The sequence below is a fragment of the Natrix helvetica genome, assembly GCF_964273705.1.
Source record: "Natrix helvetica genome assembly, chromosome: 2".
Lineage (NCBI taxonomy): Eukaryota > Metazoa > Chordata > Lepidosauria > Squamata > Natricidae > Natrix > Natrix helvetica.
Genome location: NC_138552.1, coordinates 81,744,259 through 81,763,901, shown reverse-complemented (window position 1 = coordinate 81,763,901; position 19,643 = coordinate 81,744,259). Strand labels below are relative to the sequence as shown.

At 36.0% G+C, this 19,643-nt stretch overlaps 1 protein-coding gene across 5 annotated transcripts in view; it reads right to left on the bottom strand.

Moving 5' to 3' along the window:
- Nucleotides 1-19,643, bottom strand: part of CCDC171 (coiled-coil domain containing 171) — a 207,539-nt gene that overhangs the window by 187,261 nt on the left and 635 nt on the right. For 2 of the 5 annotated variants that reach the window (XM_081945142.1, XM_081945146.1), the window contains exons 1-6: nucleotides 14,029-14,259; nucleotides 12,213-12,375; nucleotides 9,946-10,072; nucleotides 6,185-6,359; nucleotides 4,016-4,206; nucleotides 1,081-1,212 (exon numbers count right to left, since the gene is read on the bottom strand). In XM_081945142.1, the coding sequence (XP_081801268.1) occupies nucleotides 1,081-1,212; nucleotides 4,016-4,206; nucleotides 6,185-6,359; nucleotides 9,946-10,072; nucleotides 12,213-12,253 (666 nt within the window). In that variant the 5' untranslated portion in view covers nucleotides 12,254-12,375; nucleotides 14,029-14,259. Of the gene's footprint in view, nucleotides 1-1,080; nucleotides 1,213-4,015; nucleotides 4,207-6,184; nucleotides 6,360-9,945; nucleotides 10,073-12,212; nucleotides 12,376-13,834; nucleotides 13,921-14,028; nucleotides 14,260-19,643 lie in introns of those variants that run through there. The other 3 variants (XM_081945143.1, XM_081945144.1, XM_081945145.1) reach the window with 3 other exon arrangements.

Genomic DNA, 19,643 nt, shown 5'->3' with positions numbered 1-19,643 from the left:
CATCACTGTCCTACGGCATACCCATCTAAGGCATGCAGTACTATAATCATTTGGTCTAGAAACTTGGACTGTACTAGTGCCCTTTCAATATTAAGCAAAAATCAAGAAGACAGGGGGAGCATAACCTCACACTATCAGCAGGGAAGTTCAAAAGTAATGTTAGAAAGTATTACTTCACAGAAAGAAGAAGTGGAAGTTTGGAACAAACTTCCAGCAGAGATACTGGATCAATTATCAGTAACTGAGTTTAAACATGTTTGGAATAAACAATTGTCCATCATCCAACAAAAATAAATAAACATTAATAAAATATATAAATAATAATTAAAAATGATAAACAAATAAAGTGGGGGAGGGGGGAAACCAAGCCAAAAAAAAACCTCAAAAGACAGACTCAATGGCAATTTTCTACTATTTTATATGTATCTATGAATTACTGCGACTGAGATATTCCGGCCAAAGATAGTATAAACAGATACCTTTAAGAAAAGATTAAAATTAAGGAGAAGGAACAGTCCATCATTATAGATTGACTATCGTGTTGTAAGAAGAGACATCAGCTTACAATATGCAAAGGCCTAACGTGAAATAATATAATAGTACTGCCATTACAGGTAGTCCTCAACTTACAACAGTTCATTGAGTGACCGTTCAAAGTTACAACACCCCTGAAGAAAATAACTTAGGACAGTTTTTCACACTTACAACTGTTGCAACGTTCCCATGGTCATGTGATTAAAATTTGGATGCTTGGCAACTGGTTCATATTTATGTCCCACGGTCATCTGATCCGCTTTCGCAACCTTCTGACAAGCAAAGTTAATGGGGAAGCCAGACTCCTGTGTTGCTAACTTAGCAGCTGCCATGATTCACTTAACAACTGTGGCAAGGAAGGTCGTAAAATGGGACAAAACCCACTTAACAAATGTCTCATTTAGCAACAAAAACTGTGGACTCAATTGTGGACATTAATCAAGGACTACCTGCATTTTTAACAATGAATCCAATACTATTTTTGGCTTATAATAAAGATATGACTACTTCTAGTTTAGCAGCATAGCCTAACAAATCAAAAGATACCTGCAACAAAAATTGGAGTTCATTTCTTTCTGATTTCCAATGTTCTGCCTGACACCTAAATTCTTCTTCTGCTACTTTCATGATCTCTGACTCTATCACGTTCTTCTGTTCCTTCTGGCATTCCAAAGTCTCCTTGGTGAGGACACAGGTTAAAATGAACTTAATCATAACACACGGCAGGCTTTACATACAGCTCTAGATATATACATACAGGAATTAATGAAAGCTATCAAACATTGTGTTGTAGATCCATGTTATTATTTCGTAATTTTACCAGGGAGAGGAAGAAACCATTTTATGAGGATTCCTGTGCACTCAGTGAATCAAGTTGGAGTGGATTCTACCTTTATTCAGATACAGTACAGGTTGTCCTCCACTTACAGCAGTTCATTTAGTGACCGTTCAAAGTTACAACGGCACTGAAAAAAGTGGCTTATGACCATTTTTCACACTTATGACCGTTGCGGCATCCCCATGGTCATGTGATTTACATTCAGACGCTTGATAACTGACTCATATCTATGGCGGTTGCAGCATCCCGGAGTCACACGATCCCCTTTTGCGACCTTCTGACAAGCAAAGTCCACGGGGAAGCCAGATTCACTTAACAACCGTGTTACTAATGTAACGCCTGCAGTCATTCACTTAACAAATGTGGCAAGAAAAGTGGTAAAATGGGGCAAAACTTACTTAACCAATTTCTCATTTAGCAACATAAATTTTGAGCTCAATTGTGGTTGCAACTTGAGGACTACCTGCCGTTGAAACTACTTAGGTTTAAAGAAAAATAATATATTTTTGCTACATGGAAGGAAAGCGAGACATCTTTCTTTAATAAGCAAGAAAAACTGCCATTGTATCTGAACAAATCACAGCTCCAACCGTTCTGCTTGCAAATCAAAACCCTAAACTCCGTTTGAACCAGGTTTGAAATTCTGCCTCAAGCAAATAATTTACCACAGGGACAGTAACTTTGGCCACTATAAACATTATTGAACTGCAACTCCCATCAAGCCTTTCCTGTAGGTAGAACAGGTGGTGCTGATGGGAACTGCAGAGCAAAAACTATTGTAAGTACACACAATGTCCATCTCCGCTTTGTGGATCAGGCTAATTTTTAACATGTGAAAAGCTCTCACTCTTTTCTATTTCTCAACTGACCCTGCTGAACTCAGCTACAAATCACAATTTTTTCTTTCATGAAACATTTGCTTTAAACGTCTGGCTACCTTGGACAAGAACATCCCTACCCAAAAGAACATCAACCTATACTCTTGGATGAGAATAGGAAGTTACATTCTTCATCTTGAATGTCTTGGAGGAAGCAAGGAATGCAATTTATAAGAGCACCACACGCTAGACCACGCAAATCCAACCTGTGACCCATTGGCCACGAGTGACCCTGGACAGCTAATAATGCCACCCCACCAGACTGTACACTTTTAAGAGTGGCGCAGTGGCCTAGAGGTGGAGCTCTCACCTCATCATCAAGAGGCTATGAGTTTGATCCTCGGCAAAGTTAGAGATTTCTCTCTCTGGGCACCATGAGAATATATCTGCTGAATATAACTCTGCATTGGTGACAGGAAGGGCATCCAGCCAGTAAACACTTGGCTCCATTCAGTTGCCCAGACTCCGCAAGGGATTATGAGGTCATTAAAAGAAGATGACCAGATTGTATACTTTTAACATTATGTAAGTTATAAACATTAACTACATTATATCTTTTATATGTGGTCCAAGACAATACCTCTTCACTCAATGAGGTCCAAGCAAAACAAAAGCTTGGCTATCCATGTTCTAGACCAGTGGCCTGTGGACCTCCTGGGGGTTCATGAAGGCTTGAAGAAATATTATTATTTAAATCTTGAGTTACGTCTTGGGGGTCAGGCTACACAAATTATTTAATGGGGGTCCATAGTGAAGGTTAAGAACCACTCCTCTAGACTCTTCACTGGCCAAGAACCATTAACACATTTTTCCTTCACCTCAAGGAACATTGTCGTTTCAAAGGAGAAAGAAAAATCAATCTCCCACTTAATCATTTAGCTTTTAGCAGTTTGCTTACCTCTGTGCCTGAAAAATAAGACTTACTATATTTAGCCAGGGAAACAAGCCTGAATTTAAAATCCCCCCCCCCATCCTGCAGAGCAAGACACAAGCTAATCTCTCTCTATCACTGTGTTTTAGAAAACATATAACAATCAACTCATTTTAAAGGTAAACCCTTTGCCAAAAAGCAAAGATCCCTTCAGGTAAAGTCAGTTCCAGAATATTGCAATCAGAAGCAAGTGCCAAAACTTTCTCTTTTCCTTTTCCCACTGAATCCCTCTTCAGATTGTGTCACATTTTTTAAACTGCAAGGTGGCGTTTTTTTTGAGCCTAAGAAACTTTTTTTTTTGTGGAAAAACAGAGCAGAAAATACTATATTAATAAGAATAATAAGAATACAGCAACAGCCATAAGAGTGGGTCAGAAAAATTGCAACCACACTGCCCCTTTGGACAGATATGCCAATGCATACCACACAGCAGTGTTTCTCAAGCTTGACTCTTGAAGATGGGTGGACTTCAGCTCCTAGAATTCTATGCTGTCTAATCCCTGCCCCCTTGTACATACAGTACATCCTATGTTGACACATACCATAGACAATGCTTCTTGACTTTGATCAATTGAAGATGATGAGTGGACCTCAGCTCCCTGAATTTCCCAGTCAGCTATGCTTGATAATGATGGTTATCATTGAAGCTCAATACTCTATGATAGTGTTTGCCTTCACCACTAGGCCAAACTGGCTGGCTGGGGAATTCTGGGAGCAGATCACCCATCTTCAAATGTTAAAGTTGAAAAATACTGCCATAGAGTATACAGCTTCAATGATAACCATCGCCATCAATCATGAATTCCCTGAAGACACCACTAAATAAAGGCTTACCTTCAAAATATCATCCAATCTCATCCTTTCCTTCAAAAGGGTTTCGTATTCAGCATGACAGGTACTAATAAGCAATTCCTTTTCTGACAACTCATTGATAAATCTTCGCTGTTTATCATCCCACTGACATTTATTGAGGTTAAATGTTTTCTCTGCCTCATTCAATTTCTGCTGAAGAGTCCTGTTGATTTCTATTGAAAAGAGATTCAAGGTGATTCTCAAATACAATTAAAATGTGAATTAAAATGGCATAGGTTCTTCTACAATATGCAAAAAGCAAATATTTTACAATGAACATTCCAATAACTATTCTATTAAAAGCAACAACCCTTTCAAATTAGTCATTTTACATTAACAGCACAAAAAACAGTTTAAAAGCCATTTCTATTATTAAAGATGTTTTGTTATACATATTTGTTACACCAAAGAACCAGTTTGGTCTAGTGGTGAAGGCATCAGGCTAGAAACTGGGAGAACTAAGAGTTTAAATCCTGCCTTAGCCATGAAAGCCAGCTGGATGATCCTGGGCCAATCACTCTTTCTCAGCCCAATCCATCTCACAGGGTTGTTATAGGAGAAAGGAATATTAGATGTATTCACCATTATTATTTGTAATAATAATAATAATAATGGCAGGATACAAATAAATAAAATACTCAGGACAACATACTATCCCAAATGATAATTTTGTAAATAATCCATGAATATAAATCTATATTTAAGGCTACAAATCTAGCCTTAAACACTCAACAAGTACTTGGTCTTCTACAATCTCTTGCCTATTTATTTTCATAACGGCCTCCTTAAAGTATTTAAGTCAGAGCCTTTAAACCAATGAAATTAAAATGTCAATATATAAATCTTAAAGATACCACAGGTCTATCCCTAAGTGGCCAAGGCTGAAGTGTTAGACAGATACTGTCCTGCAATGTCACAGTATTGACATTGACAGAACAGAGTAAGTCAGACAGGTGCATCCATATTGGGGCCAATCTATAGCCCTAACAAGGAACAAGTAGTTTTTTTGCATAAACATTTTACATTAAACAATTGCAGGAATGCAGGAACAGACAATTAATATTGGTCAGGAAAAAGGATATAAAATTTAATGGATTTATGGAAAAGAGTAAATTTAAAGGGAGGAAAAATGCTATTAGTTATATATAAATTATGAATGTGCTTACTTGGCATCAGTTTATTATACTTGGAAAACAAATAATCCACTAGCTGTGGTTTAAAGCTGCTATTCAGCCAAGTACACAATATAATCATCATGTTAATATCTTTTTAATTAGATAGTAATGAGCACCCAACAGAATCACAACTATTTCAAAATTATGCACCAGTTCTGCAAGGACTTTGGGACCAAATATTTTCCCATCTTTAATTTATATAGACACTGACTCTCTTGTTATTAAAAACAAATGAGATTACTGATTTTTTAAAAAGAAATCCAGAAATATTTCCAAATTAATAAGCAGGTAGAAATTGAAATATGTATAATATAGGATGCTATGACGATACTTATAAATATTACTCTATTAAACATAAGCCAGAATAAAGAAAAAGGAAAGGAATGGAATGAAATGTTAGAATCAGGACACAAGAAAAACAATAATTCGGATGTATTTACTGCATTAAAGTATAAGAGATATTAGTGATGGGTAATGAAACATTACTAAAAATACAAGGTTTAGTAAATGTAGATATTACAAATGTTATTTTTATGAATCATTATTCTAAATTGTTAGCAACTGCTGTTAGAAAACAAAATAAAATTAAAAAATGAATGCATCATTGATACAAAGAGAATTTTTTTTAACCAAGCAAAAAATGTAGAAATTACAAATTAAAATATTAGATTACATTCTATATAAAAATAGACTCTAAATTCAGAATCAAGGAAACTGACTATGAAAAAAGTGTCAAACAGTTTAAAAACTCTACATCTGAGAAATTGAGTAAGGAACATAATAATGATCTTAACCAAACAATCAGTAATGTTAACAAAATGAGAAAGACCCAGGAGATTCAGAACCGAACATTATAAGGTGTTCCTAAAATAATAACTCCCTATTTATGCCATGAAAGCACTGTTACTAAATTATGTTCATAGGGGATATGTTCACAAATTTGTTCATTATTTATTGTAAATATTCTGAATTTTACCTTGCAGCTGTTCTATTTGTTTGTTTGCTCCGCCTAATTTTTCTTCTGATGAATACCGTTCTATGCCAACTTCTTTCCTTGCTACGGCTAATTCGTACTCCAGACTTTGTCGGACCGCTTCACTCTTCTCAACTTCTGCTCGCAGTTTTGCAATCTGGCTTTCATAGTTTGATAGCTATAAATGAAATAATACTTTTTTAAAAAAAATTACATGTAACTTTACTCATAAATTTATTTTTTGAATACCCGTATTATGTAACTAACAGGGACGCGATGGCTCAGTGGCTAAGATGCTAAGTTTGTCGATCAGAAAGGTCGGCAGTTCAGCGGTGTAAATCCCTAGTGGCACGTAACGGAGTGAGCTCCCGTTACTTTTCTCAGTTTCTGCCAACCTAACAGTTTGAAAGCATGTAAAAATGCAAGGAGAAAAATAGGAACCACCTTTCGTGGGAAGGTAACAGTGTTCTATGCGCCTTTGGTGTTTTAGTCAAGCTGGCCACATGACCACAGAGACGTCTTCAGACAGTGCTGGCTCTTCGGCTTTGAAACGGAGATGAGCACCACCCTCTAGAGTCGGGAACAACTAGCACATATGTGCGAGGGAAGCTTTACCTTTACCTTTATTATGTAATTCTTTACACTCAGATGCCTTGAAACAAATTGGGTTGAAGGGTTTGTGGAAATCATTTTGATTTTCCTTTTTTCCTCCTTCTTTTGACTATTGTTAAGATGCCAAAATGCCTTTACATGATTGTTAAATTATCTACTTAACAATTAATATATTTACTGTAAAACATTACAAATCCATAAAAATCTTCAATGGCATGTCCTCCTCTTTGCAGTGTGTTTCCCCCTTAGGAATGAAACAATTGATGAATCTCCAGTCTAGAAATAAAGCTGTTGAGCTCCAAAAGCTTTTGGATTTGAACAATAATGTATAGATAGAAAGGATAGTCTTCTTGATGCCTTTAAATGGAGAAGGGCTTTCCAATGATGAAACAGTTTTAGTTTGTCATCTCCTGCTACAATAGCTCCAGACAAAAGCATGTATTGATATTTCACAGCCTTAAAAGCTTGCATTGTCTTTTCCTCTTTGGAAGTTATATTCTTTCTGATGCTCTCTTCCAGAACAATTCTGTGCCATCAAAGCTGAGGATCTACTGTGCTGTTTCATCAATTTCATTGATAGCTTCTTTATCATCAGGATGCAGGTCTTTGCTGCATTTCTATTACCACCAGCAATTTCATAATTCACTTTCACGTTCTGAAAATTAGAACGTGAAAGTCTAATCTATTAAATTACCAAAGTTTGCATGACATTCATCATACTTCCGTTCACAATGTCAGTCACTTTTTCACTTCAAATGTTCCTTTCATTTGAATGCTGCTTTGTTAGTTGATTTTAAGTTCAAACTTTTCACTTGTTAATTGTTGAAGTGTTTTCTTCACTATTGAATTAAGACTTACAGTACCTCATATGCAATGTAAGACAGGCTTTGCATGTCAAGACTCTTTATTATTTTCGCTTTCTGCTCTAAATTATTTTATACAGGTAAATCCTTGGTTACTGACTACCCTATTTAGTGACTGTTCAAACTTACCACAGTGCTGAAAAAGTATGTTTACAACCAGTCCTTGAACTTACAATAATCCCAGGCCAGAGGTGATTTGCCAATTTCTTTACTATTGGTTCACACGTGGATGTATGCGCAGAAGCATCCGGGAGGGTGGGTGGAGCCTCCCGCCGCCGCTCCCGGTTTGCCCAATCCGGGCTGAACCGGGAGCAACCCACCTCTGCCCCAGGCTCACATGATCTCCATTTGCGATCTTCACAGTCAGCTTCTGATAAATAAAGTGAATTGGGAAGCTGGCAGTAACTTGCAAGTCATAGTAAATGTAATGCTGCATTGAACAACTGCAAGTGATTTTCTTAACAACCACGATGGAACTGGCATCATAAGTCAGTCATGGTCATGAGATGTTTCACTTAACAACTGCATTGCTTAGCAAGGAAGATGTTGGTCCCAAGTGCAGTTGTTAAGTGAGAACTTACAAGCCAGGCCTATATTCTTGTTATTGTATGATTCCTTTCCAGTCATCATGCAATGCAGTTCAGTGTGAAATAACACTGGAAATTGCTTTTTTTTAAAGTATTCCTCTTTTGAAAATTGGGGAGCTTATCTTAGCACCCCAACTTTATAAGGACTGCAGGAAATTATCCATTCATATTTGTGAAGTGAGAAGAAGATAGATAGGTAGCTTTTTGAAGCTGGGTTGTTATTTTTTATATGGAAAAAATTAAAGGTAGGAATAGGAGGTTTCAGGGAGACAAACAGCTTTTATTCCTATATTTAAAGCCTAGAAAACATGTAAAAATCAAAAAAATCAATTTTTCCTAATTTTGCTGCTGAATTTCTGCAGAACAATCTCAATTAGGTAGAAGCTGCATGCAGCCTCCAAGCTATTCATCCATTGAGGAGAAATGCATTATTTCCAGTCTTCCAAGTCCAACAGGAATTGTATTACAAGCAAAATGGAAATTACAGCAGGAATCTGAGTACACAATTAAATCCACGAACCCTCGGGAATTTTTGACTTGTATCTCTTAAACAACAATCCCCTTACGTTCAGCTTTGGTTGTAAAAACGAAATAATCCTATGTTTATTAAGATCAACATCTTAAACAGTTCATACTGATTAATACCTTTTGGGCAGTGATGGGCTTTAGGGTTTGTGGTCTAGAAAACAGATTGATTGACATTTCCTGGCAAATGTGGATGGCGCCTGTAGAGTTCCCAGTGAAACATCAAGAAATCTGCTTTCTAGACCACAATCACTAACCCTGAAGCATAACGCTGCCAAGAGATATGGGTCATGAAAACTTACACCAGTATATAATGCCGTTTCTTTTTTTTCTTTTTTTTGGAATAGCCTAAGTCATCTAAACGTTACAGTGTTAAGGATCTCTAGTCAACACTGTATAAATACCACTGTACCAAAATAACATAGTGCATTGTATAATACTGTATAATAAAACAAATTTTATTAATACAATTTTATAAATAAAGGACAATAAAAAATGCTATGTTAGAAACAATTGCTGGGGACTCCAACGTGAAAAGCAAATTATGTAAAACAATTTTTTTTTAAAATGCTAGAAGCACATCTACCTTAGAAGACCCCACTAAGGTAGATTATTGAGTTTTTTTAATCTCATACAACCTACCATTTGTTTTTTTTTTAATAAATGAAGTTTTATTCCCATAAGAATTATGAGAATTATACCCATATTCTGGTTTCTCGTTTAAAAAAAAGAGGTGGAAAAACTCAGAGAAAAACAAAGAAAGAAACATTCGGAAGTATATTAAATTGGCTTCCCATGTTCTGACTATGACTTAAAAGTGCTTTGGATCTCATGAAGCACAGTACCTCCGGTACTCATTAAAGCAGCTTCCTCTTTTATGCTTTAGTGTGAGCCTGCAAAATGAAAAAATGCTACAGCTGCTCTAAGAGATGTAGTAATTTTAATACCATAAAGACTGGACTGGAACAAGATTGAGAGAAGTTCTTTTAAATCAGGGTCCAAGAGTGCACAAGTCTAATACAAATCCCTCCATTAACATTATTGAGGAAGGCTGATGGAGTCCTTTAGATGTATCAGAAATGTGTCAAGACGGAGAAGGCCATCCTTCAACATCAACAGGATGAGTAGTTTGTATAACTATGTTGCACACTCAGCCCAACAACAATGAAATAGTTACCTCTGCATTATGCTTAGCAGTTATGTCAAGTTTATCTTTCTTGGCTTGATGGAGTTTCCTTCTCAGATCTTCCTTTGTTTCCATATCAGCTTCACTGTGCTTGTGGAGAAATGTCTTTCCAAAGTTCCTGTTTAAAAATAAAAGGTTTTTTTTTTACCAAGAATGGTCTCAGTCACATACCAGCTCTGAATTTTCAAATAATCAAGGCAGCAAGGTTGAATTTCTTACTCAGAACTAAGTCCCATTCAATTTATAAGATTTGTTTCCAAGGTAATAATATACTCTGGAGGTGGCTATTAATGGAACTGTTTTGCTGCCAGTTCACAACCTCTGCATTCAAGAATGTATCTGAAGCTACCTACATTTGCGTCTGTAGTTCACTGAAGGACATTTTAAAGATTATCAACTTTTTGTATTTAATTCTAACTGTACTGATTTAAAAATTCATATATATATATATATGTATGTATGTATGTATGTATGTATGTATTATTTATCAGTACAAATAGAACAAATATATATTTGAAGGATTGTGAGTCGCCCTGAAAAATGAAGGCAAGGTAGAAATAAACACAAATGATGCCGCTCATGATAAAAGTCAATCTTTTTCAAACCTTACATCTGTTACTTTCTCTCTCTTGAAGAAATAAAATTAAAATTAATGTTTATTTTCTTCTACTCTACTTAGAAAAATGTGGCAGTATTGATCATTAATAATGCAGTTCTAATAATTTTGTAGAAGGGGAAAGTCCAGGAAGAATGGCTTATCATGATAACTGCAACAAATAAAATATTTCGTGTGCATAGCTTTTAAAGTATACATGTTTTGCATTTTGCCAGTCCCTATACATTCATTTAATGAGAAACAGAGGGAGATGTTGACTGGCTTCCTTGATGTCCAGGGAAAATAAGTTTACCCTGATGAACCCAGCCTCAACTCTAATTACTAATAATTCATAATTAGTGGAAGATGCACACATAGAACTCTCTTAATGTTATCTTTTTAGGCACCAAAATATAAAATATATGAAAGTTGCGTATAATTTTTAATTCACAAACCTCATTCAGCTTCTCAAATAAAAGGGAGAAGTTCACAAAACAAAACGAAATCGTGTACCTAAGTTACTGAGGTAACTATGGCAACCACTCCAATGGAATAACAAGGGTTTTTTCCTTGCATTGACAGTTGAGGAAGTGTGATAAAATACCCATTTTATTTTACATAATATACCATACACGGAAAACTAAGCAACTTTTTAAAGTACAGCATCCACTTTTCATATAACATAGGAAGTGACTGGCAGAACAATTCAGGAATAAAAACAATGATACAGATATCACATAACATGATAGTAAGCAGGAAAATAAAAATATAAACATGATAAAACAAGAGGAAAAGCCAAGCTGTTCCATTTTTTAAAAAAAACATGAATTGTCAGCAGGCAATATACAAAGTTTTTAAAAGATTTCATGAAATATCACATCTTGAAGAGAAAATGGAAACAAACTTCTGAAGGGGACGAAGTACACTTCTCTGAATAATTTTAATCTCACAGTTGAAATGCTCCTGTTCATTAGAACAGAAGCTGAAATTTTATCAATTTTGTTACCCTAATAGTTGCCATTGTATTTGATAAGTAAAATACAGAATTTGGAAAATAAGTGATGTTTTGTTAATTAGCAAAACTGGACTGAAACCCATCAAAACCTTATGTATGCATGTGTGTGTGTGGGGGGGGGGGGTTATAGTATATGTTTATATGTATGTGTGTATATTCTTAAAGGAATTTCAGAAATGCTTTATCAGTGGATGTTGTCTTAGATACATTTATAGCACAATCCCATATTTGTCTATTATTTCCAACCAAAACTTGCTAATGATTTTGTGATGCAGGTGTCAGGAATTACTTTTAAAAGCAACTATAGTAAGCTAACACAATCCTACAGAAAGCTGAACTTCCACTAAGATACCAGCACTATGGATGGCTTAAATTACCTGCTAGCGACTGCAGTAATATTACTGTGAATTCTGAAATTATGAAGTATTAATAGCATGATTTGTACATTCTCAATTGTACTAAAGTACTAAGTACTCATCTGTACTAAACATTTTTTCCCAAATATGCATTTCCTGCAGTTAACATTCTATTAGAAATTTCATATCATAGAACTAGAAAATGGCAGAAAATGGCATGGTCAAGAATATTATTCAGAGAATAGAAATTTTCATAACTGTATTTTTTATTAATTATAGGAATTAAACTCACCGTTTCATTTCAGAGACGGAGTAATTCACTTGAGAATCCATTACAACTAATTTTCTGCTTTATGTTCTCTGAACGTACAATGCTATTGTCATAGGTAATATTGTCTGCACCACAAGATTTCGAACATCATTTGTTTTCCAACTTCTTGAAGTCACATTAAAACCTATAATACACAGATTTAAACAAACATCTCCGTCACATCATTTTTGCAGTAATGTATTTGGATTTAATCACAAATTGTAGAATTATTTATTATTAAAGTATATGCCCAATAGTTTACTGAAGCCAGCAATGATAATCCCAAGAGTCATAAAATTAACTTTAACTTTCTTTATTAGCTTTATTATTTCCATCTCCACTCATCTTCATGTTACAAAAATAGATTATAGGTTTAAGAAACAGCTTAAGAAATAAAAAATAGGCTTAAGAAAAAAACATAAATTTTGTCAGATCCTTGTTGCTACTATAATCTAAAACCCAGAACAAAGACCCCAAACTATATCCAAATAAGTCTTCTGGATCATACAGACTGTCTAGCTCAATTCAAGACAGGGCTCCTAAACTTTCTGCCTTTATATCTCTCTTTAATATAATCTTGATGTTCATTCTTCCCCTAAAAAACCAAATGTAAAAATGAACACAAATAATTAAATCGATAACATGAAACTTTGCGAATGGTGGACAATGTACACCTTGTAACAACGTACAACTAAACAATTCTGCACACACACATGCGCGCACACACACACGGATTCTCTCTGGACCTCCCTCAAGGGAGGTATAACTCATAGTTTGGGAACCCTGGTGTAAAGTGTGTGAGTACAAGGTGTGTGAGTACAAGATGGTCTTGAAGAAAGTATATCAACAGCTGCTGTGTAAACATCAACATACCCTTGAAAGGGAATGAGGGAATGAGAAACTCAGGATTGTTCCACCTTGATCCTCTCTGATATGGGGGAAACTGGGACGGGGAGACAATATGTCAAATTTTCAAGATTCAGTTATTACACAGTGCAACAATAAAGTGACTTTTCTGGGATCTTTTGGGTGTCTGTTTCCCGATCCAGCCAACCTCAAAGGGCTGAGAGGATGGAACTGTGGATACAACCCATCTTCCTAATGTTTACTAAATAGAGGGATGCCAAAATCATACCCAGTTAAGAGTCCCATCATTCCTTTTTGCCATCAGGCTGCTCTAAAGCTTCATTCCCGTGGTCAAGTCAAGTTGCTTAGCAACAGGTCTTATTTATCTTATTTTTAAATGGTTGAAACAAATCGGAACCATCAATTGGCATAGAGTAGGATTTTTATATCATCTACCAGGAAAGCACCTTTGAAAGAGGGGCAAAAGGTGTCATTTGTACGTTGTCAAGTTTCTATCGTTTATATAGAGCAAGTTCATATCGGGCAGGACTTGAGATAACTTCTTCACACCTAAGTCCCTAATTCATAGCTTAGAAAAAACTCAAAGGGTTCAACAAGTGGCAGTTTTCTCATTATACCGCCTCAGGGCTACGGAAGACTCCGCGAGTGAATTTATATTACTTTCATCCTGCTTCCTATCAACGAGTATTCCTCTTTATAAGGGCAACAACCGTAGGAGAATTTGCCGGATTTATTACCGCTGCTTGTAATCCCTGTTTCATACCTCGTTGATCAATCCGGATTAACCGACGGAAATCTGCAATTAATAGATTTTAGGTGTTTGTTTGTCTTCAGCACAAAACATTCCTCCTCCTCCTGGTTTCCAACTCTTCCCTCCTACCAATCTACCGTAACACCACCGTCGAAATCTGCCGCCCTCCCATCTTCGTACCTGTTTGCCGCGCCTGTATTTGAAAGCAGGAATCATGAGATCGCCAAGCTACCGATATGAACAATCTGCAAGGCACCGGGTTTTTTTCTGGGCAGGCTTTAGGACCCAGAGAGTAACAGGAAAGCTCGGACATTCATGCTAGCTTCACACTGCCTTTACAACGGCTTTTTCCGGTTAGAGAGCAACTACTAGCGGTTCGCTCAGCGGCTTCCCGTCGTTTTCCGGTCTCAGGCTACCCATTGGAAGAATGTGAAATTGTGACGTAACGCGTTCTAAACGGGAGGATTATTCGCCCTCACTCTGTTTGCTTCAATCAGTTAAACAGGGCATGCGCTAAAGGAGTGTGTTGTAAACATTTTGCTCCCGCTCTGTTTGCCGCTTTAAGAATTTATAGGCGCTGTTAACGGGTTGACGCTAATAATGGATGGGGAGGAAAATAGATGCGTGAGTTGCTTTTGCTGTCCTCGGCACTTTAGCACGGGTACTAACATTTTAGCTTCCTGGATTCAGTGGAATGTATTTTCACATTGTTTTACGTATTGCAGTTCATTTTTATTAAATCGCAATTGTAATATTCAAAATAAAAAATCTTTTATCTTTTTAAAGAAAATATACTGCAATTCATACAGCAATCTTGCTGAGTATCATTTAATTACAACTGTTTATAAACAATGAATTTTGTTCACTGAATCCATATACCACAATAAATCATTACTTTTCAAGAGAGCATATTGCAAAGAACCCAGATGGAACATCTATGGTCAACTCTTTTGGTCTTACACTGTCTCCAAATACTACTAACTCAGGGGTGTCACACTCATGTTGGCACAGCAGCATCACGTGACCTATCTGTAATTCCCCCCCTTCACTAAACTGGCCGTGGCCAACATGTGACACATCAGGCCCATGGGCCAGGAGTTTGACAGCCCTGTCTAGTTTAATCTACTGCTGTGTATGACTTTTGCAGCTGATCTGGTGATACTGCCCCAGACATATCTGGTGCATAATCTTGAGTTCCTAGACTCACTATTCGTCAAAGAACTGGGAGAGGTTGTGGCTGAGGGAGCATTGCACAGCTTCATATTATATGCATCAGTTGTACTCCCTTGATCAGGAGGCTCCACTCAGTCCCAGGTTCTAGTCACCTCCAGATTGGAATACTGTAATGTGCTTTACGTGGGGATGCCCTTGAAGAGTATCCAGAAGTTTCAACTGATGCAGAATACAGAGGTATTTTAGGTATTTTAAAAAAACATGGAAAAGTAACCACAAATGGAACAATCAATTTTTGGCTCTCTATAGCATCCCATAGTACCTGTGTCTATATCAGAAGAAAGAGTTAATTTCAACGTATTTCTTCTGCCCAGGATCGAACAGGATGGAAGTTAGGGTTTAGGGGAGCTAACAATCAACAAATCGTGTTAAAATAGTGGTTAAAGTTTCATCTTAATATCTGACTTTAAATGACAATCTTTAAAATGACACTACTTCAGTCTCTTAATCAAGGTTGTCACAGAAAAAGAAACAACTCAAAAATTAAAGACTGACGTGTGTCCACTATTCCTGGCCTATTCCTGGAAGAATTGGATATAAAATAGAAATTGTGAAAATATAGGTAGAAATTCAGCCTTCTGCTATAGTACTTCTGCATAGTGATTACAATCTAATTTGAATATTTGCAGATTATAATTTTTAGACTATTTTAGAACAAATGTTTCTTTTTAAACAGACAGGCATCTCTAAATTGTGTTATTTACTTTCATGCATTCATAAAGAAATCCTTGACTCCAAGCAACTATTTTATATGCCCTGGAATATATTTCCATTAATTGCTCAAGGCAATTCTATCTGTAGAACATGATATTCTACACCTGAAGAACTTTACATTTTGTGGAATTATGGTATGTATCTGTTTGAATTAAGAAAGCATAAAATGAAGGTCAACTTTGGCCAAAGTGAGATATCCTTGAATGGCAATTGGCCTCTTTGGGAGATCTAATTTATCTATTCTGCTTGTCAAATGAGTATTTGGTTCAAGTATACCTTACAGTTTTTAAGCAAGACAATAGCCATTACAATATAGGTTTCAGTGCATTCTTCTACAAAGATGGAAATCATTGCTGCTAAAATATCTTTTGTTTCAGAAGCAAGATAAATAACAATAGATATACATTCATTTAATCCAGGCTATTATTTCCCATCAAAAGTTAACACAATGAAATAAAGCTTTCAGAAACAATATTCCCAAAGCTAGTCTATATAATGGGATTATTAAATTTACTCAGTCTCATTCATATGAACGCAATGAAATTAACCAATGTACAAAATCCACTGATATGAGTAGGATGTATCTATAGATATAATGTATAAGCACAAATACATTTTTTAAAAAAATGAGCATTCAAACCATTCAAGAGTTCTACATGATCAGCAGATTCCAATTTTATTAGTAATAATTTAAAACATATTATTTTGTTTCTTGTTCTGTAGAATTGACTCAATTACATGGATTGTATTAAGTAAGGGTACAGTATATTCTTCTACTCTTCTTTTTTCCTATTTTGAAGATGGTGCTATTGGAAACTGATGGAGAAAGGATACAAGGTTGAAGTTAGAAAAAAAGTGGAAGGAAAATGAAAGGAAACCCATTTTTAATTGTCGGAGTTTGAATATAATCCTGTAAGCATGTTTTACAATACAATCTAATCCTGGGAGCTATTTCCCTTACAGTGGGAACATTTATCATTTTTAAAAGAATAGCATCAATAGTTTCAGAGGGGGGGGGGGTTGTACCCAAAGCAATTCAGCTCAAATCAAAAAGTTTTCCCTGTGGGGTGAAAACATTAGCAAAACTAAAACAGTTTGTGGATATTATACCTGTTTTCTTTTAAATCTGCATTTGAACTAGCCTAGGAGGAAGATAGCCTGCTTTTATTATTCAAAACTAAGCACACAAGAGACTTAAATCTGGTCTACTTTTTTCCTTAAAAAGTCATAATAATAGAGTAGGCATGCCAGAAAATATTGTGGGACAGCTCTAATCTGTTTATACTCCTAAAACCGTTCCTGAAAAACATAAATTCAACATTGCTCTAGCAGTAGTTTTTTTCTGTATCCAATCTGGAAATCTAGACATTCAGATAGTTGAAAGCACTAATTTTGGTTTTTGAAATGCATTTTTGTTTGTATTCAATGCAGTGATTTATGGATGGATGGATTACTGTAATGCACTCTACATGGACCTGGCTTTGAAGATAATCTAGAAGGTTCAGCTAGTGCAAAATGCAGCAGCATGGACAATTATGTGCACTTAGATCAGCACATATTACACCTCTGCCCTGCAAGTTATATTGGATATCAGTTTGCTTCAAGCTGCTGCTGATCTATAAAGCCCTACTTGACATGAGGCTGGGATATTTGTGGAACCACCTCATCCCAATTACATCTACTAGTCCCATGAGATCTGGCAGAAAGGGCACATTGCAGATCCAGTCTACAAAGGAATGTCAGCGGATGGCACCCAAGAAGAGGCCTTTTTCTGACAGTCCACCCTTTAAAATATCATTTGACCTGAGGCAAGATTGGTCCCTTCTTTGTTGGCCTTTCAGAAGAGCCTGAAAACATGGCTTTTGTCAATTGGTTTAGAAGTCCAGTGATATTGGTGGAAAGCCTGCTAAGAAGTTGTACTTTTAGATACAACATAATGGTGCTCTCCGCAGATTATGTTCTAAAGTTTTTAAGAGTTTGTTTGTAATATTGTTTAATTTGGGGTGGGGGGTGGGGGTGGAGTTGGTTGCATTGTTTTCTGGATTACTCTCAGCCAGTTATTCCTTCTCAGCCCTGGGAAGGCGGCAAAAGCAAGCGCTTCTGAAAAACTTGCCAAGGAAACTGTAGGGACTCATTCAGGCAGTTACCAGGAGTCAAGAGTAATTGGAAAGCACATCCAATTTCATTAAGGAATGCAATATTTCTTCTTTTACCCAAACCTTCAATGACTGAATTTGCAGTATATACTGGCATAAAATGTGGCTATGTATTTGATTCCTTAGCGTGTCTTGTGCAAATCCAATCAGTATAATTTTATATTGCACAAGGCAACTTTTCTAAAGCAACATATTAAGTAGATATTAGTTAGAATGCAATTACAGACACTTATTAGGCTATGAAATGGCACTCTGAACTTCACAGCATATATTTTGTTCTTTGTACCATCATAGTTTTCAATATTGAATATACAATTGTATCTAATATGACAATGCTTACCTTACACTTTGAATTAGCCATCTGTGTTTAATATTAGTGTATTGTATAAATCCAGCTAGTATCACCTGCACAAAGCTACTCATGAAGAAATGGCAGTATTTCATGTTATTTAGAAGATGTGAGCACTAGATTTATTGCATTTGTATTCATTATTCCCTTTTTGAAGCTCATGGCAGTATTTTAAGTCATTATAAGGCTATGACCAATTCAACTGAGTGGAAAAATAGGTTCCAGGGTACCTATTTTCTAGTTGAATATGGATTTGAATTGATGGCAGGTACATACATACATGTTATATAAGATTAAATCAACATTCAGATGAACTATAATTCTGTTCCCTCTAGCAATCAAGCAAAGACTTCTGGAAAATCAGGAAGAGAGTTGGGTCACTTTCTGTCATGCCACATGCATCATCTCCTTCTACCCATCCAGCCTGAGATTATTCATGCTGTTATCCAAGGCACAATGTTGCTTTATGCAGCTGTTTATCACAAAGGTAATAAATTCTGTATACCAAATAAATCCAATTATTATTTCAAGAAACAGAAAACTAACCTCACTGACTGCATTTTACAACACTCTGAGCCACAAAACAACCACATTTTAGCCTAGAGTATTATGCAAACCTAGCAGAAAAGATTTAATTACAGTTATTTTGTAAAAAGCTAGAATGATATAGTGATTAAAGTACTAGGCTGGTTCAGGTCTACCACAGCTGTGAAGGCCCATTGTGACTCTGTGCCTGTCACTCTCTGTCTTGGCTCACAGATTGTTTTGTAGGGCAAAAATGGGGCCAGGATTATAAAGATGCCTCAAGCCTCTGAAGAAAAGGTAAAGTATAAATTAGTCATATATATAAAATAATCAACATTGAAAAGTCTACATTCTAGTATGCTTTCTATACAAAAATGAAGGTAGGTCTCTGCTGAATTTTGGCACAGAATATTGAACTCACAATGCCATAATCAGTTTGAAAAGAGCCAGTGAGCTAAATATCTTTTAGTCACACCAGTTTAATAGTAACTATACTGGCAAAATTAAACATGCAAGAGTCACATTTGTGAGATATCAGTTTGATAAATAAGCAAGGTATGAAAACCCAGCAGTTGCGGCTCAATGTGATATACTACGAAACTGAGTTAAGTATAAATTTAACTATTAGTCAGAAAGCATATTATATGAACAGTCTTTTTTTATTAATAGCTACTGTTATTAAAAGCTACATCAAGACTCTGCTTGGCGACACAATTTCCAAATACAGAGCTTTAATCAAGTCATATTGTGCAGTGCAATTTAAAACCCATATTATTTATGTATTTACTTTTTAAAATCTAAATACGTCCTTAACTATC